General features: G+C 36.4%; 1 protein-coding gene across 1 annotated transcript in view; it reads left to right on the top strand.

Annotated features, from left to right (window-relative positions):
• Nucleotides 1–101: 101 nt before the first annotated feature.
• The window catches only part of LOC103804803 (parkin coregulated gene protein-like), a gene marked incomplete at its 3' end in the record, with an annotated part of 46695 nt that continues 19750 nt past the window's right edge, over nucleotides 102–27046 (top strand). Inside the window, exon 1 of the mRNA XM_009077432.1 lies at nucleotides 102–230. Coding sequence (XP_009075680.1) covers nucleotides 102–230 — 129 coding nt within the window. The remainder of the gene's footprint in view (nucleotides 231–27046) is intronic.

Below are 27046 nucleotides of genomic sequence, written 5' to 3'. Positions count from 1 at the left end.
TGTGCTGCCTCGCCTAACTCGCGGGGAACCGGGCGTTGATGTTTGCTCGTGTTTTCCAGTCCGCGTTTTGTATCCTGTCGGGCGCGGACGCCGGTGGGAAGATGGTGCAGGAGAAGGCAGACTCCAGCCCCTCCAAGCCCGCAGGGGACAGGTGCCCCCGGGAGCGGGAGGAGAGCACGCAGCAGGTCTGCGATGGATTCACTGTTAGAGCCATGATGAAAAACACCGTGGTATGTTTGCCGGTAGCATAGATAGAGGTGATATTAATTAACTTAGTTTCACCTGTCCAGAAAGCATAGAAAGTTAGAGCTGAGGATAAAGCACGTCAGGAAGGTGTGCAAGTTGCTAATACTTTATCTGGAGTTTGCTGGTTGCTGAAATTACCTTCAGACTTTACAGAAGTGTTATGATAAGGTAACTGTCTGTGCCTGTGGAGATTGTCATGCTTCAACTACTGAGTGTATTGCTTTGATGCCACAATTTTCCTGTGTGGTTTTGTATTGGCAATGCACATCCCATTAAACTGTCAGCCTATGGAATTGTGTGCGAGGCTCACTGCTGTCAAATAGTACTGCTGTATTGCTTGACAGTGTTTCCATACACTGGCACAGCATGGTATAAATTTGATGTGAATGTCACATAGGATGGAAAAGATCTGAAAAGTACATTAATTTTTAAAATAAGCTTGAAAAATAATAAAAAGTTTCCACACAGTCTAGGAGAAAACTGGAAACAAATATTAGTTCTCCAATTCACAGTTCAAAGACAAAGAGGAGATGACCCAGTGAGCTTCATTTCAAGTAACAGTCAAAATTTCTAATAAATTTAGAGGTGTGTGAGTTAAAATATTAGTACAAAGTCCTTTCAAAATGCTTTATATTGTTCTATTTGTCTACCTTTGTCAGACTTTAGGAATAAAAAAAGCTTCAACTAGTACAGAATGCAAATGTTTAACATGTAAGTGGATGAGGTAATATGAGCATAGAACTGTATTTTTATTTATTTGGACACAGTTCAAGGTATCAGCAAAGTCTTGAGTTCTCAAGTTGGTTTTTTTAAACCTATATACTATTCGGAAAACAGTTACGAAATACATTATTTCCCTTTGTTTTACTAAAGTGATCTTCCTACAGCAGTCTGTCTCTGTGGTCTTGTTATCTGTAAAAGCATCTTCTTAAAAATGCAAGTGAGTCAATCTTTAAACAAATTTTAAATAGTGTAAAAATTGTGTCCTTGAAAAACTTCCTCCTTCTTATTAAAACTAAAACATGTTTCACCTTAGTTGCAAAAACACAAGGCAAGCACAACAAAAATTCCCCTTTGTTTTAAAGATTGTTTATTTTTCATTCTAGAGATGTGTGGAATAGACTAGAATACTTCAGCAACTTTAAGGATTAGTTTTTAGAAGATGTTTCCTCTTCTCTGAACAAAATTCAAGTTATGGATATTTGCACATATTTGCTTACACCTTGATATGTAAAAGACAATTTTGTCTAGAAGAATCAGCAGTTTCAATGGAGTTTGAGAAATACATATTTAAAAAGGAGCTGTGACTTGTGGACATAGCTAACTATGAGTTTAATCGGAGTTTAGGTTTCCTTTTAAATATTTATACAGCGTTAACTTTTATGGCTGCATTTCTAACTTCCTAAACATGAACAGAACATTAAATTGTGCGATATTGTCATTAAGCAACAGCCAACAGGTAAATCTACTGCCTTTGGAACTACTCATTGAATCATAGAAATGACCTTTTTTGACATGGACCTCTGGAGATCATCTAACCCAACTTCCCATTTGAAGTGGGCCTGTCACTAGCCCTAGATCAGGTCAATCATGGGTTTCCTAGCTCAGCTGTGAAATATTTGAGACTCCCTGACCTCTCAGAACAACATGTTTCATTTCTGCCCTGCTGCCCCTTGGTTCTGTCAGAGGTTGTATTGACAGTGTTCTAACCTGCTCCACAAGTTCTACTCATAACTGGATAGAAAGCAGTGAAACTGCTAAGAGGTTCTGGGAGATTCTTGGTGCCAGGGCTGTATTTTGCAAAAGCTCCAAGTGAGGACAGGCAGCTACTGGAATCATTCCAGTCAGCATGCAAAAAATCAGGAGAGAGTACAGAATGTCCCCCTGCCACTCTGGCTGTGGAGAAGTGAGTGTCCCTTTTCTCTTTTTCAACAACTGGTTAAATGGAACTTCAATTTTATTAAGTACTCACTTGTCAGAGGTTGACATGGTCGATGAAGTTCTCAGGGAAGGCTTAGGAGTTGGCTGGAGGGTTGAAAGCACAGCAGGAAGATATAGTTAAGACATGGTAATTCTTTTTGTTAACAGCATGACAAGGCATAGGGTTGTCAGCAAATGTGTTTGACATCTCCAGGTCAAACATCGAGGTGCCGATTAATAGCCGTGGGTGCAAGCATGCAGTGAGTCTTAAACTCTTAGTGGAGAGTCTTAACAGATTACCATTATGCATATGTGACTGTAAACGTTGTAATAAAGGGTCTAGAATTCTTTGATGTTGCTTGTGCAGACAGTGTTTTACTAAGCCTTTTTTTCATGAAACTTGCTGGATAAAGTCTGCTTTAAAGCCAGGTAAATACAGAAATTATGGACATAATATTTAAGACTTTTGTTGACTCTCACTAAATCTAAAATTTGCTTATTGAAATACATTACTTAATAAATATTAACCCAAAAAAACCCCCATGTTCCTTAACTGAATAAAGTGGTTTAATTTAGGTTGTTCCAAAATTGTGGATGTGTATAGCAGTTTAGATTAAGAGCAAGACCCAATAAAGGTCTTCCACACTAACAAGCTAGATACTGTGACATTTACATTTTAATTGTTTTGCCCTCCAAGTGGAATCAAGACTGCTGTGTTATGTGTTCATAGTTAACAGGTACTGCATGTAGAAATAGGAATACAATTAAAAATTAATATATAGATTAGCAAACATATAAGTGTCTGAACGTGAACATGGGCAGCAGGAAGGTATCTCGTTCACATCTAATCCTCTCCAGATATTTTTCCTATTTTCTCGAACTTTACATAAGAGAATGAAGTGTTAGTGTCCCTCTTTTCTGTAATGCACTAGTTGTAAAAGCACTTTTTTGAGAACAAGATTCATTTTATTACTGAAACTGTAAAAAAGGAATTCCAGTCCATCTCCACTTTTAAAGGATTCTTAACCAACAAGTTGTATGATTACTGAGGTGAAAAAGATCACAGGAGGGAAAATCTTCATGCATCCTTTCAAACTGCTGTTACTGTGTAGCATAGAGTTAGGATTCATAGTTCTACAAAGCAGCAAGGTGGGAAACTCACTAGGCAATATATTTTAGTGCATGCATCATTCATGCAGGAGTTTTGGAAGCTTTGGTTTTTGGGATTTTATGTCCAACATTGTTTGCTAGAATGGATCTCATGATATGGAGTGGAATTGGAACTAAAGACACCCCTCCTGAGTGCACTGTGACTCCTTACTACAAAACAGCAGAACTTTAACAGGAAAGATGGAGTTTATCTTTCCTCTACACATCCTCCTTAAGTGGCACTATTACCAGAAAAGTTGAAGTATCCTTCTGTAGCATGTGAATTTGAACTCCTCTGGCCAGAATTTGGATTTTCTTCCTGTCTTAGAGTGTAAGGCAGTAGATGACATCTAGAAAATATCATTACATTCATCTGTATTCCATGAAATCAGACAGAAAGTGACACTAGGAATAGGCCATGGGGATAGAGCAAGAATGTCTACTGGATGGCCTTGGAAGGGGAGTGATGCTGAGAATTGGTTTTGGATTTCAAAAACCCAAAGCAGCTGTTCAGCCTGGGAGAGCCTTTGTTATGTGCAGAAGAACAACTTTTGTCTTTTAAAATAAGTGCAATTGCTTATAAGCAGAAAAATGTTTATTTGGATTGCAGTTCTGGATTTTCATTCTGCTGTTCCTCATTCAGGAGTCTATGGTATGTATGTATTGGGATGAGTTTTCTACCATTGTTGTTTAAATTCCTCTTTCAAGCCATTACGTAATATATGTTGTGCAGGGCCTTCTTGCCCTTTACCCATTAATAACTGGTAGCAAGGGTTTAATTTTAACCATAGAGATAATGCAATTTGTTTACATTCTGAAAGTTGTGATTTGACATTCTATTTATATTCATCCACACTGTGTAACTTGGACTACTTTTGCTACTTACCTTGTAGCAGTAAAAATTTCTGATCTGATTTTGAGGATGTAGGAAATAATTGTTTACAAGAAAAAAGTTGTATCTTTCTATTATAATAGGTAATTTATTGGAAAAGGCAGTATATCTTGGGCAAATAGATGTCAAGTTAAATGAATGTTTTGATAAAAGTTTATTGAGCAGTAACACATCCATCTGGGAACAACTGGTCCAGTTTAACAGTAGCAGTTGTGTACAATCTACGAGTATACTTCAGTGAACACTAGGAAGCAATTTAAGCTGTCAGTGCTCTTGGAAGGCAGTCCTATCTTCTTCCTCTTTCAGGCTGTTTAGTAATGCTGCCCCTTACTGTGTCCACATTTGTACAATGTTGGCTGATCAGGGAGCTGATCCTGCTGTAAAATCCTCCAGCCTATCGTCTTTGGGACTGAGGCAAGCAAAGCTTCTGCTACCATGATACTCATGTTTTACCTACCTCCGTGTCATGACTCTGTGCTTCCATCTCCTCTTTTGCATTGACATATGCAAATACAGAGGAGGTTGGAATAGCTCTAGCAGCTGTTAATATATGCAAGGAGAATGGAAACAGGAATCTGTTGTCAGCACAAGCAGTGTGGGTGGTAATGTACCTCTCGGCAAGACCGTGGTCTTAATTCATTTAGAACCAAATACAAAATTGAGTTATAGCAGAGTAATTCCTGTGGACTGTCAGCATTTAAAGCAGCATAAACTTGCGCCACAATTGAAAGGTGTGGTTTTCATCCCTGAACATTTATTTTCTGTGCAATGTGAACTTTTCCATGGCCTTGCAGTGAACTAGTCTGAGGCCCTGGTTAAACCTAGATTAAAAGCAGCTCAGCATTTTTTTTTTCTCAGCAGTGCAGACTTAACATACAGTTTGGTAAGAGTGTAAGCTAACCAAAGGCCTTGCTGCTACAGCCTTGCCTGCTTCTGCTGCATATTTGTACCTCCTCTTTTGTGCCAATACACAGTCATGCAACTGGATTGATGAGGCACTTCAGTTGCATTAGGTTCAAACATGAAAAGCTTCGACACAAGGAGATTTTTATTCCCCTCATAAAGTTATGTTCCTTTCCAATTCCATGCTTGTGTGTACTGAAATGACTGCTTTGAGAGTAAAATGTAAAAGCAGAATACCTAGGAAAAATACTAATGCTTAATACCATAATGTCTTTAAAAAGCTTCTATTTCAGGTTATGTTCCCCAGCTATAACTTTCATGGCTTAATCATACTGCGCGTGTTATTTTGAAATCCTTTAAAATCAGCCCTTTATTTTTGCGAATATGGTGGAAGGTTGGTATTGTCCATAGTTTTAGTGCTAAGATGAGAAGAGCCATTTAATATCCTAAGCATGAAGAAATCATGCTCCTTCATTTATGAAAATCTGTTACACATTTGAATATCCAGTAAAACTTTTCTTTTATAATTAAGTCCTGTGACTTGAAATAGGTAATAAGTAAATTATCAGTTAAACTCTGTTTCATGTTTCTGATTGACAATTCTTGTCTTAAATCACTTTGTTTGACTCACGATATTTTACTCAGGAAAAGACCTGGGCAGGTTTTAGGTTTCATACTTAGAGAAGGTAACTGTAAATTGATTTTAAAGAATTATGACAGTGCTGTTTCAAGACTCCTCTACTAATCACTTTTTTATGAACCAATGAATAAAATATTCTAACTAGAGATGATTACAGAGATAGTTGTCAAATTCTGTCTGTTCTTGCTTTGGAATTAGACTTTTTTAAACTTTGCAAATTGTTTACAGATTTCACACGAGATAAAATCCTGCAGTCCTGAGTATATGGGTGCCTTCATCTGGTGTTTCTCTGAAAGAAAAGGACATTTTTCAGTTCTGAGGATTTTTTACTGCAAGTGTAGAAATTTGGAAAAAATTATTAGAAAATAGTTTGTAACAATTGTCTCCAAACAAGGTTTTAAGCTATTTGCTGAGTAGGGAATTATCTAAACTCAGCATTTCCCACATGCAGCTGAGTACGCCTCTAGAGCTAACCCACTGAAAATGTGAAAGAAATGACTGAGAAAGTACCTGCCATACACCCTTCTCACCACTCAGTCTCCAGAACAGTTTCCAAAGAAATATACACATATGTAAGTATTCTTTTGTTTAACTTGATATCTTTCATTTCAGTTAAGAAAAATCCTGTCCTCAGTCAGGCTTCAGCCTTTATCTTAGTCTTCTCCCTGTTAGCTGACTGGGCATGCTATAGGATACCTAGAGTGAGTTCATTGAAGAGCCATCAAGGCAGGGTTCTGGAGCACGTGTTCCAGGAGGAGAGGCTGAGGGAACTGTATTTCAGCCTGGAGAAGAGAAAGCTACCAGGATACCACATGGTATTAGGTCCTAACAGCCCCAGTGGCCCAATAGCTATGAGAAAGCTAAAAGGAAGGTAAAGGAAGTCTGTTCTCTCTCGTGATGGGAGGACAAAATATGTGTGTTGAAACAAGGTGTCCAGGACAGTGGCAAGCTTTTTCACCATGAGGATAGTCAAGCAGTGCATTGGGCTTCCCAAAGTTGTGCAGTCCCCTTGGAGGTTTTCAAGACCCTAACAGAAAAAGCCCTGAGCAACCTGTTCTGAGATAATCCTGCTTGCTGAAGGAGGTTAAATTGGAGACTTCCTGAGGTCATTTCCAGCTGAGTCTTCCCATGATTCTACTTCTTCCAAAATAGGGTGGCTTGTGGTCACTCCATTGCTCTGCTATTACTAAGGTCAGACAAATTAGTGATGACTAATTGACTCTGGAATTGGCCTAGGAAAAAGGAAAAAGGCATTTGAGGTTTTTTTGCTGTAACAGATTTTCTGCTTTTCTGAGGATGTGAAAGGGGTAATAAAATTACAAATGAGAAGCTGTTCTCACTTCTGACCCACAGAAAAACTATATAACAGCAAATTGTTCCATTTGCCATAGTGAACTACATCATAAATGTAAGGTTGACTTTATAAATACAATTGAGTTAGCCTGCATCAATGCTTGAGCAGCAGCAATGTGTGCTTATTAGCTGAGATTAGCTGCAGCTAACTCTTCTGCAAGTATGCAGCAAGTGCTGCTGCCAAGTATGCAATGAATGCTTCAAGGAATTGGAGCAGCTGTCATGTCTGTAGCTGTCAACCTCTGGATGCTGTCCCTTGTCTCACTCTTGTCACTGCTATAACTCAAATGATATTGGAAGCTTTAAGTGGGTGAAGGAGACAGGAGATGTAGCACAGTGGCATTTGCACTAGAAAAAGTAGTGGGAGAACACTGAGGGAACAGGAAACTGATCACTAATCCAGTATGATTTTTCCTATGGCTGTCCTCCCCAATGCACTGATGTGCACTGATGTGATGAAGACAGTTGTTGTTGCAGGCAGAGAGGGCTGGAGTCTGTGCCATGAAAAAGGAAGTTTTCTTTCTTTTCGTATTTGATGCATCCAGTTTCTTTGTACACTTAGTCATTTAGCTGAAATGATCTGGTAAGGCTTTAAAGGCATCAGAGAGGTTTTGTTTCTTTCGTTTTCTTAACCGTTTTGAAATAACAATTATTGCAAAGCCAAAAACATAGTAGTAAACAATACTGTTGGTACATTGATAAAATTTCTAGGCAATGTCATAGAAAAACTGCTGTGAAAGACTGAGTGGTTCCTCCTAGGAGTAGTTGATTCTTTTATATACTTGGCATTCTTAGAAGCAGTTTGGTATAGCTTTTCATTTTGATAGCACAGTTAAATAATTGTTACTGGAAAATTTACTGCTTTCTGATAACTTCCTTTATTAGATAAGGTACATATCAGATGAGGTTGCAAAGGTCCTGTATGCGGTCACAGTGTGCTGAAGGCTGCATTATTGAAGTATTGTGCTTAATAGTTACACTCTGACTGTGTGGATACATTACAAATATAATACTTGTTATAGTTGCAAATGTTGGTCTCTGATGGGTGTAAGTGGAGGTGATGCATATAAATAAAGGAATTGCTCCTGAGAGCTATGTGATTCTGGAGTTAGACTTTCTGTGGAATGGTTGGGCCTCTTACATCAAAAAACAGGATTCTGATGTGATAATAAAACCTGCATTAGTTACAATAGGTTGGTAAACATATAATTTAGCTTTCATACATTTGTGATGGTATCTTTTAATGTATATTTAGCAGTTTGCACAATTGTGTTTGAAGGCAAGATTTTTCTTTTTAAAAATCTACACCCATGTTTCTGTAAAGAAGGATGTCAGGATCTTGATAGCAAGAGTAAATACAGATTTGGTTTTAGTTTGATAATAGAAGTATGTGGATAGTGTGTCATGCCTTAATTGAAAGCTAATGTCATTAGCATGATTAGGATCAAGACTAGTTTTGTTTGGTGGAGTTTGTTTGCTTGTTGGTTGGATTTTTTGCTTGATGAAAGGCTTTTTAAACAAGAGTATAGTGCAGTAAGTACAAAGGTTCTACACAATGTGTGATGAAGTTAGAACATAAAATACACCATAGAAGTGTCTGTACAATGAAAATTCTTGAATGGCTTAAAGCAAGCATGGCATGCAGCTAAGTTCCTGTGCAACAGCCATTTGGAGGAAGAATTCATCTTTAAACTTGTGTTTTGATGCCTATTTCATTCATCATAGGCATATTTCTGAGAATGTTTTTGTGTGGTTGGTAGGCAATACATAGCATTGTGCACAATACCTGATGTAACTCCAAATCAAAGGGTACAATATTTTTTTGCCTATCTTATGTGCTTAAGACATCAATTGGTTTTGCCATTATCACATGCACATTTTTAATAATTTTTTTATCGCTGTCCATCTCATTATAATATGAAAGAAAAAACTACTGCATAAGTTGTTTGGACTTACCCAGGTATTCTTAAAAATATCTGTAGGTATTAGGTCTTCTAAGTTCAGCATATTCTTCATTCTTTCAATAATTGCTCAGATAGGATTTCTTTTCCATTATTTCCATGTAAGATTTGTCTTAATGACAGCTATATTATTAAGCCCATGATTTGCAGAATGAAATATTATTTCCTGATTTTTTTTTTTAAAAAAATATTTAAGGGAGCGAGTGGAGAAAGTCCCAGGCAATGAGGATTCCTGCAAGGGCATTAGTGTGCAAGGGCTTGTTCAGGGAGCATCCCTGCTAAAGAGTTCGGTGCAAGGATCTGTGCAAGGCTGGGATTGTGCAAGGTCATGCATGTGAAGCTAGTGCATGATACTAGTGCATGCCCCATGCACACTTCCACTCCTAGGTGTTCCACTGTCTGTGGCCACCACAGCCCTCTTTTTATAATCGTATTTTATAGGTGTTCTAAAAGATCCAAAAGCTTTCGATTTAGTTTCCTTTCCTTGTAAATCTTGTTGCATAAAATCAGAGGCCATACTGTATGATACAATTTTTCTCTTTTAAGACTAATTATAGTATACTTAATTAGAAAAGACTGGTGGTCTATATATACATCTTTAGAAGAAATAAATTATGTCCTGGCTTTTCTTACTGTCCTCTTGCTGATGTTTTAATGTGATATCAGTGTGCTAAAACTATTTTGGCAAAGGTGTATGCATGCTTTTACTGACACTGATAGGCAGAATTTGATAAACCTCCTTTCTTTCCACAGAAGTTAAAAACATGCATTCTTTTACTTCCCAAAGCAGGTCTACTGATCTCTCTCTGCACTCATATCTGCTGCACATGTTCACTTTTTCTCTGGCTTTCTCTAGATGTGTAATTTTTTCATATCAGTGGATTTCTCTTGCAATGGTGTTCAGCTGGTGGGTTTCTTGAGGGAGAGCAGTTCCATATGGCAAGAAACCTTTTAGAGAATGTACTTATAAAGCTTATACCCAGACCTTAGTAGAATACCCTAGATAATAATTTTTATTCCCAAAAAAGTCTCAAAGGAATGAGCTCATTACATTGCAGGTTTGTATGGTACGACTAAAAATTATTTTTTGCTGAAAGTGTATGTGTATTAGCAGATTTTTAAAAATATTTTATACAGTATTTTACTAACTCATCTCGCCCTTCTAATTTGTGTCCTCTTCATTCATCAGGTTTTAGATTAGTAGTCTAAGGTCAGAGAAGCAATTACTGCAACTTGATTTGATCTCCTGTGTAATATAGTCAGTCAAATTCAGAAAGTGGTTTCTGCATGAAATGTGTAACTTCTGGTTGAGTTAGAAGTTATGCTTTTTAGAAAATAGTGCAGCCCAAAGGTAATAGTGGTGTCAGAGAGTACATTATATCTCTAAATTATGCCAATGCTTAACTTAACCAGTGCAATACTATTAGAAACTTGCAGGCCAGACGTATATAGAATTATCACAAAATAGTCAAATTTCACTGTGTAAATGTTTTAGAGTTAGGATCTCTCTGTAAGTATTTGTCTATCTTTAAAAATACACAAAAGTAAAGTTTTAGCATGCTTCAGCTTGAAATCTGTTTAAGTCATGGTTATTTTATGAGCTTCTAGCATGCCTTTGGACATACTAACATGTATTATGACAGTATTATTCAGGGCAACAATCTAGTTTTAATATTTTATTTGATAGCTTGTGAAGGCTTTTGGTCATCCAATTGTTCGTCCAATATGAAGAATTCTGACAGTATTCTAAAATTGTATAACATCCATCACTTGAATTTAAAAAAATAAAATAAGTTCCATTGTATCAGTAAGAAATCAATGAGTTCTGCATTTAAGATTGCATGATATTTCACAAATTCTTCTGTCTACAGTTATCTGGCAAAGGAATCTTCATAACAGAAATGCTAACAGTATGTCAGCCATTGACAATACTGCACCTGTCAATAGTATACAGCCTTCAGGCCTAAATTTTGTTGAGGAAGTTACTGGGATTTTACTTTTGTTTGGATTGTTGTTTGTCCTTTTCCCTGTTACTGGCTGGAATTGTTTTTCAGCTTTAGTGAGAAGAACAAATGACCCTGTAGTAGCAATAGAACAATTCTTCCTTTATTGTGCAATGTTCCATTAAACACTAATAACAAATAGTATATTGGGTGGAAATATTAAAATACATTTGCAGAGGTAATCACTAAATTGCCATTATTAAATCAATTGACTCTAGACTTCTCCCTCCCATTTGATATTCTATAATTTGTACTTTATCAGGTCATCCTTAGGTAGGCTTTAGGTGATTATTCACTATATTCCTGCAAGTGGAACATTATGAGCTCTTGTTCTTTTATAATGTTAAATATTACTCAGTTTTATTGATTTTTAAGTTAATACTCTGCTAACACTGGCAACAAAAATGCCTGCCAGATGCCTTGTGTAGCACCAGTGTTTAGGCAACAACAAGGCTAAGCAATTCTGAGCAAAATGTTTGTTCTGATTGCCAAAACTGTTCCTCTGAAAGCAGCTTTATCTCAGATGTGCTTATGACCTTCTCTGCTTGAAGTCACAGGTTAAGAGTTCATACTTGAGAGAGGCTAAATGCAAATCAGCTGGTTCCTGAGTGAATGCTCTTCCCAGTAGACTGGAGGTAGACTGCCTTGTGTTGGAAGTTCTTCTAAATCCTTAACTGTATTCTTAACTCTTATGTGGCATACTGGGAAGAGATAGATTTGCAGATGGTTTATCAAGGTGTGCTGTTGGAAAATGATAATTGTAGGCTTCAAATTTTGTGTACTGAAAAGAGAAATTAACAAAATAATCACTTCTTGAGCTTGTATTCTTACTCCTAAATAAATATACAAAAGATGGCAATGTTATTTAAGGGGACCTTCCTGAAAGCAGGTTTTTGTCTTCAGAAAAAAATTTCATGGTCTGCATTTTCAGTAGTCTGATGTATCACTTTTATAGTTTTGATTCAAGTGTCTGAACTCCAAAGACGAATGGAAATTCACATACATCCTTGTATTAAATATTCTGTAGTTATTCAGCATGTCTTCCAGCACTTAAACATTTTGAATTGCTGAAGTGTCTTCTTCTCTTCACCAATGCTGAAGGAGCCTGGGTTCAAAGCCTAACTCAGGCTCTTCGAATTGCCCTGATGTTGTGGTCTGGTGTTCGACAGTCAGACAGTCTTTTTAACTTTGGGTTTGTACCATGGATAACTCAAGGGGATGACAGTCTTTGATTAGGCATCTAGATAATACTATAATGTAAATATTTGTTGTTACCTAGTGGGAGATTAAAAAAATTCCACTTTGTGTTATATGCTCATTATATGAGGGAATTCTGTAATCCTCCGAGTATCTAGTACTGTCTTCTTTAGCCTGTACTTTTCAGGTTTCTTTATTCTTTCTTTTTATAGTCTGTTTCCCTGTTTTCTTAATCCCTGTCTAATTGTCTGCTTTAGCTGTATATTAACTTTACTTCAGGGCCCCAGAGACAGAGTAGTTCACAAGGTATCCATTGAAGGAGCTATTATGGTGTCTTCTTTTCTTGCAGTTACAAATTGTCTGATTAAAATGATCATGTTGGATCATGTTTTCCCAAAGAAAGGAAATAAGATGTCCTTTTAAGGGAGATCATAAAGCTGTGTAAAATTTGCAGCCTAACCAGTGGAAGATTTTGCTACTACATTAAAAAACACAAACTGAAAATAAAATTTTGCATTAGATCCAAAGCACCCAAACAAACATAACATCATATCCTGCTGTTTGGTTTTTTGGGGTTTTTTTACTGGTTGATTAGTATAAGAATTGAACTTTCCCTGCAGCTATTTAGTAAGCCATTTGGTGTCTAGTAACATCAGAGACAAGCCTCTTGATTGGAGCACTCTTCTTTGTTCTCTGTAATTTCCATAAAACATGAACATAAACCCCTGTTTATGCTTGAAATGTGCTTTTTTCTCAGATTCAACGGAAAATGACCAACACATCCTTTAGGAATGAAGGCAAGCAAGTGTACACACAACATGGATTTATAAGCCTTGTTTCCATATGAAGGTTGTTAAGCAAAATTCCCAGTTGTGGGCAGCTCCTGTGAGCTGATGGGTAGCTTACTTGACTCCCTGTACACCCACTCGCCAGCAGTGTGACCAGGTTTCCCTATACCAGTTCAACCCTAGGTTTCCCTTAGCAGAGTTTCAGTCACCAACTTCCACAAAGCAGCTTATTCATGGTGCAATTAACACTGCAACAGCCTGAGCTGCAACCTCCAAGGAGAGACCCTACTCCAACACCTCCTGGGCTTTTACACCCTCAAAATCTACCTGCATGAAAGTCTCCCTCCTCCTCCGACTCTTCTGATCCTGCCCTCTTTATGTGTCTATCCACAATGCCCTCATCACTGTCACATCCATCTTCATCTCCTTTGTTATCCATAAAATCAGCAATTCCCAGCTCCTGCTGCATGTCCCAGTGTCCATTCACCTGGCTGGAGGCACCCATTTTCATGCCCTTTTGTTATCTCAGAGGCTGGAAGTTCATGGCCTCTTGTCTCAGGCTCCCTACCCAGACCTCAATCTACATCTCAATCTGCAGCTTGAAAGCAGAGCCACCTGGACCAGATGTATTCCTCTACAAGATATTTTAGAAAGAGTACCCATATGTATTCATTCCATTCAAAAAAAAAAAAAAAAAAAAAAAGGTGAATCGGGCAAGCAAGAAAAAGATTAAGTTCCTTTCAATCAGAAGTCATTGCTTGAAGATGGAACACTTAATAACTGACTTACGTAATTATTATTGTGAAAATGAATCGTATCTCTCAGAGCCTACACTTCAGTTTTGGAACTGTGAGAACATTAGCAGCTTCAGTGGTTTTCCAGTGAAATCACAAAGTTTAATGTCCAGATTTTTGAAGTTGATATAGAAAGTTTGACAATGATAGACCAAACTGCATTGTTTGAGTCGGTCATGTCATCCTCAGCTGCTTTTGCAATATTACAGATTGAAAGTGGACATGTAGATAATGACATCAATGTGCAACTGGAAAACAGGGAAGCAAAGGTGGTGACAGTGTGCATGGATGGATGGCTGATGGCACTGTTTGTGGATTGGTGCTCGGTGAAGAATCAGGAGGGCTAAGTAACTTAGTTTTGGCCAGCTCTTCAGTCTTGCACATGGCATTTAGAGAGTGCTAGTGTCCCTGATAAACCATCTTCGTAGAACAGCCTCAAGGAAGATGTGCATGTACCTCATCAAAAGAAGTGGGATTTGGCCCTCAGTATTGTTTATTTGTCCTTTTTTTTTTCACACAGTACCACACCTTCCTTCCTTGCACTTCTGGAATTTTTTTTTAGCCATAAATCCAGGTTTTTCACAAGGGCCTTAGGTCTCCAATCCATCAGTATTTGCAGGAATTAAAATAAAATAAGGACTCTGCTAGCTTCCTTTGCCACTGAAGAAATGTGTTGTCTCAAGATCTCTCATAAAGTTTTGTGTTAAACAAAACAAGAGATAGAACCAATCCTTGTAGCATCACACAAATAAAGGCTTTCAGGGCTGGAAAGAAACCACCCATCAGAATTGTCTTGAAGCTGACTGATAGGAGTTGACCTATCCAGTTCAGGGTGACTGACTCATTTCTGCCAGTCTCCCAGGCAAGTCAGCAGCACATGGTGATCTTCAGTGTCAAACACTGCTGATAGGTTTAATGAAGTAAGCATGGATATTTTCCTCTTAGCTGTGCCAGAGAGGAAATAGTTTGCAAGCAAGACTAATGCACTCTGAAAGCTGTTACCAAGTTTGAAAGCCTGACTGCCCTGATTAAGGTTCTTGGCAGAGAACTCAAATTCAGTAGGAGAATATGTTGTTTGGGTTCTTTTAATTATTTGTATGACCATTTTTTCTCAAGAAAAAAAGCTATAGTAGCTGGACAAGAACATTTGGACTAAAAGAAGTTTTACAGTCTGCGCATTCACACTTCATTTTCCATGATGATTTAAAAACTGTGATTTATATTCAGATTACATTCCAATTACAGCAGGATGCTCAAGACTTTGTCCAGCTGGGCTTTGATTATCTCCAAAGATGAAGATTCTACGTCATCTTTGGATAACCTGTTCCAATGACTACCTTCATTGTGAAAAAGGTTTTTCTACTGTCATGTCAGAATTTCCTTTATTGCAATTTGTGCCCATTGCTGCTGCTTCTTTTTTTGTGCATCACTGAAAAGAGCTTGACTCATATCTACTGTGCCCTCGTGCTGGGTAAATGAAGGCAGAAAAGCTTCTTCTTTTTAAGGCTGAACAAACAATTTCTCTCACCCTCTCCTCATGTGTCATGTACTCCAGTTGTCTCTTCATATTGATCGCCCTCCATGAGCCTTCCTCCAATACATCATTGTCTTTCTTGTACTGTGCAGTCTGAACTATGACCTTATGCCCTAAACACAGTCTTACAAACATCAAATAAAGGGGAATGCTGAATTCCTTCAACACTCTTGATGTAGTCCAGAATTCAGTTACCTGATCTTTGCCACAAGGGTACACAAACGTTCCACTTGTTCACAGAGATCCCAAGATCTTTCCTGCAAAGCTACCTTTCAGCCAGTCAGTCCTTGGCCTGAACTGTTCCATTGCAGAACTTTGCATTTACTATTGCTGAACTTTATGAAATTCTTGTCAACCTATTTTGTCAGCCTTTCAAGATATTTCTGAATGCCTTTCTCCAAATTTTATTCATTTGCAGCATCTCTAAAGGTACATTCGGTCCCATAGTCCAACTTTTTAGTGAGATGTTAAATAGCTCTGTATTGAGCCCTGAAGAATACTTCCTGTAACCCCCTACCAGTTGGTTATCTAGCTGCTACCCTTTGGGCCTCACAGCTCACCATTTTCCACCCTCCTTGTGGCCAGTTCCTCACGGAACTCACTTAAGTGAATGGGATGTAGAATGCTGAACGGCATTAGATGCCACACTTCACATTTATGAATGTCTCCATCTCATTAAGATCATGGGTCAATGCATGAACTCATTTTTACTTCAACTCCCTGCTCCTTGAGAATAACAATCAACTGACATAACTCTTCTATACTGTATGATTTTAAAATTTAATTCTTCACCATTTCTTGAAGAGATGAACTGCATATCTTATCCCAGTGTGATGACTATAAAACTGGGTTTTTTATATCAATATTATTTCTCTATAATCAGTGTATCTTGTTTTATTCCCCATGATAGTGTGCAGGGCTTTCTATATTTACTTTATTTACATTATAAAATTAAAATTTAAAAGTATATAATTACATTTTTCATGATGAGAGAAGCAGCAGCAATTTAATTAGTGGTAACAAGGCTACGTGAATTTTACTATGCATTTCTAGATTGCGTAGATTTCTGGTTATGTAATACAAGTAAAATTTCAGCATCCTAATGACACTAATGAATATTACAATGCAGTGTTTTAAATTCTTTCTGAGTTTTATACCATTTGAATACTAACTATTTTCCACTTAGTACTCCAGGACATAAGTTGCACAGAAGTTTGTTAATGACTGGCTTTTCTGTGCGGAGAAAGACATATGGCTAGGTTCTACTTAACTATATTTTTGTAATTATATTTGACTGTGATTAGAATAAACGTGGGCTGACTATACAGTTGTATTTTATAGGCTAGAGCAAAGCTAGATGAATAAATTAACAAACATCATTGGAAGATTCAGGTTTTAGACATCAGGTAAACCAGCCCTATTTTGTTAAACTCTGTGGAAGGAAAATAAGAAAGTGGTTACTCTTAATGAAAGCAATCTTAGTGTTTTATATATGTAACCTTTGAAGTTTCGTGTACTATTGTATATCTTGGCTTATGTTTATCTTATTTTTTTGGAAGCTGGTCTTTCGGTTTTTGTCATCTCTTTGAACATGATTTCATCAGTATTTTATAAAATTTGTCAGGAATATGAAGATAAATAGAGGAAGCATGTTTAGCCAGTATTTATTCTGTAACTAGCCTAAGACTTACTCACTCTTTCTTTAGTTTTTCTAAAGTCTGACTTTTTGTCATAGTCTCTCCTGCTGATGTCTAAAGGTTAGTAGTGTTCTGTATAGCACTTAGGCTGTAATCATATTGGCCCTCTTTCATTACCATTCCAGTGGGTACAGTAAGATGGTGGTGGTGTCTAGCTGTCAAAACTAACTTCTCTATCTTCACTAGCTTAGTCTGCAGACAGTCATTCGGCCCTGTCAGTAGACATTTGGCTTGCTTTTGACCAAAAGGGCCGCAGTTACCAAGTGATCAGGGGTATAATTGAGCAACAAATTACAGTGAATGTGAATTAAACAAAGCATCCCTCGAGCTACATGGCAGAAGTCAAGTGTTACTAATTCTCCGAGTTATTACCTCATAATAACTAGCATCCTCAAGATGTTCTCCTGTTATTAAATTCTTGCAGACTGAGTGTGTTCTGTGAAATACTGAATAACATTTTCCACAGTGTGTGATTTGTACTGAGTACTTTATCTCTGGTAATCAGATCACATTGCACAACATAAATGTGTGTGTAGTTGAATCAGGCACAATTTAAAGGAAAATAATTTTTAATTTATTTTAAAATAATATTTAGAAGAAAAATTAAACCATCTAGCAACTTTTCTGTGTGAGTTTAATGGATCACATCTTATAGAACTCTGGAGTTGCATGGTTGTCTGAAACTCATTCAGTAGAGGGAAAAGCCAATGATGAATCATCCTCAGTTTTACTATTTCTCTGAAACACTAGTTTTTATTAAAAAATGTACTGGTGTGCTCAAATTTCTAAGGCAGTTTGAAACTTAGCCCCCAAGCAGTAAATTATTAATGATTACAAACTATAGTTTGTAGTTTCTCTGATAAAATATTGTTGCATTTAACCTGATGTATAGCTAGTGATCCATTGCACTGTGCTATAGGTTAATTTATAAGAATTATCTCTAAAAAACCTTAAAATATTTAAGGGAAATAAATGATTTTCAAGTATTGTAGATTGCCTGAACTGAAGTATCTTAGTTGTTCTTGAAATTCATTGTATTTTACCAGCATATTTATCCGGGTAAATGGAAAGGATCCTATTTGGGGTGAAAATGGAAGTTAGGTTTGCTACCTTGTTCAGTTTTAAGCTTGTCTGTTAATAATTCCATACTGTCAGTTGTAGCAATGGCTTGTGTGATGGCTCAGAACTAAATAGAGCCACAAACCTAACTCAGCAGACAGTAATAATATATAAACAACTTTCCGTCACTGTTGCATATAAAGTAAAAATTAACTAAGGGTGAAAAAACTTAATATTCTGTTACAAAATGTTACTATGTTAGAGCTTCTCTCCGCATTTTCTCCCAATGTTGTCAAGGAATGAGTTTTTTTCTGCAAATCATAAAAATGGTATTTTGTTTTCAGATTTTTTTTAAAATCAGCATGTTGAATAAAAATATATCCTCTTCATCAGAATGTACATTTTAATTATGCTCAGCTTAGCCTATGAATAAATAATATATTTACTGTAATGCTGTTATAGTAACATTTGCTTGATCTCTGACTGTGCTTTTTACAGGATTTAAGTGTGAGTATAGAATTCCATCAAAGTTTACATTTCTAAAGCTTTTCCACAAGTATTTTATGGGAAAAGGAAAGAAAGAAGGTACATAGAACCTGATATTTTCCTTTGCTTTAGTAATTCGTTAATGAATTAATTTCATTATTAAATTAATTAATTATTGTTTTATACAAAGCTATTTCTCAGAATGCTTTTATCTTTTAATGTCTAAAGCCACTTTCTTTGTATTGAACTACAGATATCATAGAATCATAGAATCATTAAAGTTGGAAAAGACCTCCAAGATTGAGTCCAAACTTTGATTGAACACCACCATGTCACCTCAACCATAGCACTAAGTTCCATGTCCAGTCATTTCTTAAACACTTTCAGAGATGGTGACTCCACCACCTCCCAGTTCTAGTCCTGACCACCAGCCTCTTTCAATGCCTGACCGCCATTTCAGTGAAGAAATTCTTCCATGAATCTCTCCTGGCATAGCTTGAGGCTATGGCCCCTTGTCCTGTCACTGGTTGCCTGGGAGAAGACACTGACCCCCACATGACTACAGTCTCCTTTCAGGTAGTTGTAGAGAGTGATAAGGTCTCCCCTGAGCCTCCTTCTCTCCAGGCTGAACAACCCCAGCTCTTGCAGCTGCTTGTCATAGGGCTTGTGTTCCGGACCCTTCACTGGCTTCACTGACCTTCTGTGGCCTCGCTCCAGCAGTGTCTTTCTTTGAGGGGCCCAGAACTGGACACAGTACTTGAGGTGTGGCTCACAAGTGCCAAGTACAGAGGGACAATCACTGCCCTAGTCCCACTGGCCACACTATTTCTGATACAGGCCAAGATGCTGTTGGTCTTCTTGGCCACCTGAGCATGGCTGGCTCGTGTTCTGCCACTGTTGACCAGCACCCTCAGGTCCTTTTCTGCTGGGCAGCTTTCCAAGCACTCTGCCTGCAGCCTGTAGCACCTACATCATGTTGTTGTGACCCAAGTTCAGGACTCGGTACTTGACTTTTTTGTACCTCATACTCTTGACCTCTGCCCATCAATCCAGTCTGTCCAGATTACTCTGCAAAGTCTTCCTACCCTCTAGTGATCAACACTTCCACCATTTGGATATGTCATAATTTAAAAATAGAATCTAAAGCATTTTAATGTATGTGAAAGAGAAAATACGTATGCAATATTAAAGCCAATTTATCATTATTGGTTGCCATACTGACATAACTAATTATGTTATGTGGATGAGCATAGATCATTATTAGTAAGTATATTTAAAGAGCATAACCTTTTAGCATAGAATTAGGATGAGAATATTTAGCCCAAATATTGCTTTTCCGAGTTAGCAATTTTTGAAAGTGAGAGTTCATAATGGCAGTATTTCTTGTGCTCCCTCTCCCTACAGCCTTCATAGTATAGTTTGGTAGCTAATAGGGGCATTGCTAGCAACTCTAATATTTAGATGGCATAACCTTTTCCATTTTAATAGATTCTTGCATTCTTTTTTTTGAGAAGTTGTCACATTTGCAGTGTTTGCAGCAAATCTTTAGTTTGGTGTAAATAAATCCTTCAAGCTATATATAGTGTGTGTTTTGTGACATGAAATTGTCTTCAGATTTTGCTGATACATAAACTTGAATGTTGAGGTTTCATATCTTACTTCCAGAAGAACTGTGGCCAACTACCAGAATAATACTGTGTCAAAATTTGAAGTCAGACAGGCCCCTTTGCCACAGTGAATGCTCTGAGCTGCTGTATATTGCAAGGAGTGGGACAGGATCTGAAAAAACCCAAGCTGTCCCACCTTCAGAACTCAGCTTTATCCTACCCCGTACAAAACTGGCTGCAGAAGTCATAAAGCTTGGTTCCCATTCCAAATAAATGTTTCCCCATGCCCAGGGCATTTTGTTCCTACATACAGTTTCCCTTCTTTTTTCCCTCTTTCTCTGCCTCTGACACAAGCACCGCATTGACATGGAAGTATCTTAGTATTCCAACAAAAGCAATGAGAGATGGAGGCAAAAAAGAGACTGGAGTGAGTCGTTTCACTTGCCACAGGTGAAACTGTTTGTTTATTTGTTCCTTTAAAAGAGCACATAAGAACAAATGTTACATTAGTTGTAAAGCACACCAAAATGCCAGATTCCACATTGCCTGTGATATCTTAATTACTGCTTCCTCATGCGTTCATAGTGTGCCATAATTTTTAATACTGACATAGTAATTTTTTGTTATTCAGTCCTCAGGATAAACTCAGAAGACTCTGAAATGAGATTGTATGGGCAATATTTAGTCTGCTGGGGTTAGAATACTGCTTTATTTTGCAACATTCAAATCTTTTGCTCAATCACTGTATGTAGACAAGTGTGACAGAGTCTAATAAATAAATGGGAAAATAATATTTTAGAAATATGTGTTTTGCCAGATGCATTTTATTTCACTTATTCAGGAAAATTATTTTTCAGGAATGTTAAAATTTATTTGATCATAAAATACTGATGATAACCAATAATGTTTAATATCATATATATCTAAATTTGCCATTGTTGTAGCCATGCATACAATGAAGACAAGAATATCTAATTGTAAAATTCTAAGCTGCTAAGCATTACGACCAAAACAAATTTGAAAAAATGTAATAGAGTTCCTTTTGTATAAAACTTACGTAACTCAAACTCATTATGGTGATGATGACTACCCTTACATTTGCATCCTTTATTGTGTACAGATTTACAGTTATCAGATTATAATAGTTATCAATTTTGTATGTTCAGTCCCTTGATGTTTGCAGGCATCTACATAACATAAAGTTTTTTTCATTTTGTCTAATTATCTTTGTGATTCATGCTATTTACACTGTAAATTCTCCTGGCTAATCCTGTTCACAGATCATGTTCCATTTTTGTTCAGTAGATCCAAAAAGGCAAGCTGAGAAGTAAAAGAAAAGCTTCTGTGAATTACCTGTCCTTTCTTATGGCTCAAGTCCTTCTGACAGTTTTTAATATTGTAGCATTTTCTTCTGCCTGTTCAATTTTCTGGATGTTTGACTTGCATCTTGCTCTGTCTGTCTGCAAAGGGACTACCTTCAGCACATTTAAAGAACATGACACTCTTACTTGCTTATGCTCTCTAAAATGCTTCCAAATTATTGGGCTTTGGTTCCATCCTTCTTACCACAAATATGTTTTCTGCATTTTGAAATCCGGTTTCTAAAAGTGCCAGAGATAAAGCTGAAGAAACTGTGAGCAAGGCAAGGTCATAAGAAATGTTAAAGGAGCTGAGATTATTGTTATGTTGGGTACTATGGAGGAGAATACAAAACAGTTGGAAACTCCAGTTAGGAATTCTCCCTGTTAGAACAATTGTTTTTCTATGTTGCCACTGTAGAAGTGTTTAAACTTGCCCTTAAAGGACTCTCTAACATTCCAAAGTGCTAACTAAATAGGCAAACTGGTGTACTAATGCTGTTTCTGTGGTTAAAATACAGACTTGCAAGATTTCACACCAAGTTTGTTAAGGCTAAAGTGTCGTGGAAGAGCAATAAACTTGTTCATATGTACCTGGAAATAAGCTGGATTTTTTTTTCTCTTTGCAATGTCCTCTCAATTTCACCGTCATTTCCTTAAATTAAGATGTTACCACATAAATTGATGGCATAAAGGACCTTAAGTCAGCTGAATATATATTTATACTTATATTTCTGTACTTTTTCGTTGCAGTTGGTGTTTTTATAGCAAGACTACAAATTAGGTGTCTATGCCTGATTTTCTCAGGAGAGGGAAAACCTGCACTTCTCTGTATTTGAACACATGATATTTCCTTAATTTATAAAGGTTACAAAAGTTAACAACATGTTTAATAACAGCTATGCACACTCAAGGACTGAAACATAAAACTGGCTCTGATTTTGAATCACTGTCTTCTTTATGCTACTGCTTTGTTAAATAAGAAGAATAATTATTTAAAACCCCTGAAATGTGTTTCTGCCATTCCACTGTCTTGAAACAGTTCAAAATAAATGTGCTTGCTAACATCCTTAAATTAATATTTTTCACTTTTATGAAAACTTGGTATTTTGAGGGTGCTAAACAATTGACTGTCAAATAGCTTTTTCTTTTAATACAGCGTTCTTAGGCACTGAGTCAGAAAAAAATAAGGATTATTCCATTCATTCTGAATTTTGCTACTTCTAGTATCTCTATGTATTCACTTTGCTGTCTATAAGAAAGGATGAACTTCAGTTAGTCTGCAGATCTAATTTCAACTTGCTGTTCTACAGAACTTCTTCAAATAGTATTCATCCAGACAAATCTGTTCGTGAAAGCTTCTTGAAGGCTAATTACATACCCTATACTGAGATGCATGTTATGTCAATGAAAAAAATGGTAAATCAGGTCATAATTATGAAGCTTAGTAGAGCTAGAAAAGCACAAAAAGGAAGATTGAGTAGGATTTTTTTCCTAACGTGGTTACCATTCTACTTAAAGTTCTATGATTAGCCTAACTGGAATAACCCTGGTAGAGATTTATGCAAACATATAAAAGATTAATGCAGATTTCTATAGATTTTTGTATTTGGGAAGCTGCCATAAAATACACAGTTCACTAAATCATTTCCTGTTAATTTCCTGTGGCATAACATGACTTATTCTCACACATAAAATGTCATTGTAATCATATGTTCCTGGGATTTATCCCTCTTCATCCAGTCACAAGAGAAATATAACTGATTGGCACTTTTCCAACAATAAAGTCCTTGTCTTGAGTCTGGTTTACCCTGGAATGGTGATGGTGTAAGATTTCTCTTTCAAAACCCCTGTGGTTTTACATTGCCTCTTGAGCCAGGTACCAGCTCTTTGATTAGACATTGACTCATCAAGAGGCTTTGCAAATGCCAATAATGGATGTAGAATGCAGTCCTGAAGTTTAGGCTCTTGATTCCCAAGAAGGAACATAGAATCCACAGCATAGGCACTCAGCTCCCTATGTAGCATCTTGAGGATAAGTGCTATAAAAAGATGGCCCATGAAGCTGCTGTGCTTCTTGTGTCTATGCAGTAGGTAACATGAAACATATAGTGTCATACAGTACCACATAACTTATATTCATCGTCTTTGGCTTAGAAGTGCAGGGAGGTACCTTCATTCACTTGAGGTTAAAAGATTTAATAGTTTTTCAGAGAATAATCAGTTACCAGTATTTGTACGAATAAAGTCAGGACTTGCTCCTGTGCCACTGCTATAGCTGGCATTCTCTATAGAACAAACAAATTCTTAGTGGTTTTCGGCTAACAAATGAAAAGGCTAGATTTGATTCTCTTAGGCAGAAGAGATTCAGGTTCATTTCTCATATCCATATGTACATATATATCCTAAACCTTTTCCATTACTTTCATGTGAAACAGGAATGTGACAACAATGAAAAGATTTCAGCTTTTACATTTGGGAGGAGCTGTTTTAGCATGATAAGTTGGCAGAAACATAACCTGACTTTTCCCTAAATATGAATATAATTTTCTGATTACTTAGTGCATGAAAGCAGCTCAGCATAGCCAGATCCAAGGCAAGAAAAGAAAAAGAAACATTGCACCAAGAATAAGGCTGTTGTGACACTTGAGCATACTAAAATGCATTTTAGTTAGAAGAATAGTGACGTCCTAGAATGAATGCTCACAAATTTACTTACTATCTTACTTGAGCTTGTTTCAAAGTAAGTTTCCTTTATCTCATCTCAAAGCAGTGTTAGCATTCATGTCCCATTCAGTGAAATGCAAACTTAAAATAGCTGGTCGAACAAGAAGGCCTAATTGTTATATCAGGTTTACTATGGTATTTTCAGCCCCAAAGAACAATATTTTATCATGCTCAATTTGTTAGATACTTAACAGTGCATGACAAAATGTCAAAATGTAATGTAAGTACAGCCTACATTTGTATCGTTTTTAACTTGAAAATTTACTGGTAGTTTTCACGGCACAATTACTTGTGAATATTTAGATTATCAGTTATTAAAGTATGGTAGCATATTCTGTTGAATGCAAACAGAAATGTTATTCAGAATATCTACCCTTCTAGAGCTTTGTTGGAAGAGTCATGTTATGTCAGAAGAGTCAGGAGAGACTTCTGTATTGCATTTGTCATGTTATTTATTTTTATTAATTTCATGTACATATTTGAAAGTAATTTTAAAAAGTTATTGCAGTAGAAATATGCAGATGTGATGCTAAAAGAATCATAATTCTTTTTTTTTTAATATGACAATTGTTGTGACCCAAATACCATACTCTGTATAAATATTAGGAGAGCTATATAAGCCAAACAAAGAAGTCTGCTAAACAGGGTAGAAAGCAAATTCTGTAATACTTAGCTCTCAGTTTTCTGACTACTTTTTTCCTTTCATCCATGTTGTATTACGGAGCAGTGCTGATAGCAGTAGTGTTCATGGATATGATCAATCATATTATATTTAATAATACCTGCAAAATAGTCTTTCTACAGTGTGAGTAGATTTAAAAAACATTTTCATTTTGTTTAAAAACCATTATGCATTAGGCTTGGAGGAATCAGCATAGCAAGTAAATTAATGAATATGTGCTGTGAAGTACTGTGACAGCGCAGCACTTGTTGAACAAAGGTGGGAGTTCAGGGTGTTCCAGTACTTTGCTGGAACTGATGTTGCCATTAACCATTTATCTTCTGAGCTTTAATTTTCATTATTTTACTGAAACTACATATCCTAAATAAAAGGAAAGCCTTAAACTTAATGTTTATCCTAACTTGCTGTCCAAATGCACTCATTACTTAAAAATGGCATTTCAAATGTGTCATTCAGTAAAAATAAGTGTGGTTAAATTTTTTTTTTGAGGTTGTCAGTAACACTGAGAAATAAACCACTTCTCCTGAATTTTGATGCTTGCCCTAGAAGCAGTAGAAAAGTCAAATTTATTTTAATTTGTATTATCTACCCAAAACTTAAATGTCCTTGATTAATAACATTCTATGTGACAGCAAAGGATAGCTTTGCTTTCAATCTGTTCTGAAGATCATAGAGGCAGTGAATGTTATGACTTAAGATGTTTCCTGAGGGATGAAGAAATCTGCACTTTTCTGAAGACTGACCTATCACCTTGAAAAGCAGTCATGAAGGAGAGCTGCAAATGCAAGACCACTGTCAGGTCAACCTGTCGTGGTGCTGACAGGTCTCTGATATAAAACCCAATTTACAGTTTAAGAAGCACATCCATTATCCTTCTGATTTTAAAATATAACATACATCAGCAAAATGATAAAAGAAAGTGCTTAAGAATTATGAAAGTCAAGGACTATTTCATATCAGAAAGTCACAAGCTTTTTAGCATATTACTGATTAAAATTGCAGTGAATTTTAATATTAATCTGCTTCTTTAATTCTTCCAGAAAGTTAAGAGTTTGCATCAGTTGAACTTCAATCATTGTAATTCTACTTGTATTATATTGTTATTTGGATTAGTCAGACATTATATTAGATCACCCTTTCTAGGAATTGAAGAGATTTTGATAAGTGTGGGTAATTTTAGACAAAGTCATATGTCAGTTTTTTGGAAAATGTACTGTCTTTTTGATCCTAAAATAAAAACAGCAAAAAGCCATGTTTTTCCTATTAGGAGGTGTAAGTTTCATCTCCAGTTGTAATTTGGAATAGAGTAAAATTCTTAAGTTTCCTATGTAAAGAGAATATGTAGACTCTTCTACTGAAGAAAGTTTCAATGCTTGAAAATTGAAAGTTTAAGGCATTACTAAATGGGTAGTAAAAATAAAAGCATATTGCATTTTTTTACTTGATCACCTTAATGGATTTAAATGTTAACTTGAATGCCCTAAAACAGTAGGAACGAAAAACTGATTATATAATGTTCACCAATCCTGATGAAGAAGTGATTATGGATTTCAGTTTTTTCTCTTTAGAATACTTTCCAGTGTCATCTTAGGAAATTTTAAAATAACTGTTTTAACTTGTGCCTATATTTGGTCATACCTTTCTTTTCCTGTCCTTTTTTTTTCCTTTTATTGCCAATCAAAGAGTGAGCAGCTTAGTACATAACTTAATTCTGCAGAATTGCTGAGCATAAGATCACCTAAGGATAGTTTTTAACCTTAAAAATTCTTTTGGAATAAGTATTCTGTCGGTTTCATGTGTTTCATGTGCTTTTGATTTTTCAAGACTTTGTCTAGTCTGCTTGTAAATGATTTGCATTTCTTTAAACTAGTACACCTGTAAATTCCAGAAGGACTCTAAAATCTTATCTGCATTTTGGTTTAGTTTAACTTCTACTTGTAAGCATTTTAAATCATTACTCTGTGCTCTGATCAGTGTAATATATAGCTTTTGTTATGAGACTCCCGATAAGAGAAGTGACAATAATCAAATTTTCAAAGCTGAAATATTT

Source organism: Acanthisitta chloris, unplaced genomic scaffold (assembly GCF_000695815.1).
Source record: "Acanthisitta chloris isolate BGI_N310 unplaced genomic scaffold, ASM69581v1 scaffold10736, whole genome shotgun sequence".
NCBI lineage: Eukaryota > Metazoa > Chordata > Aves > Passeriformes > Acanthisittidae > Acanthisitta > Acanthisitta chloris.
Note: the sequence above shows the minus strand (reverse complement) of the source record. Positions and strands in the feature narration are given on the sequence as shown.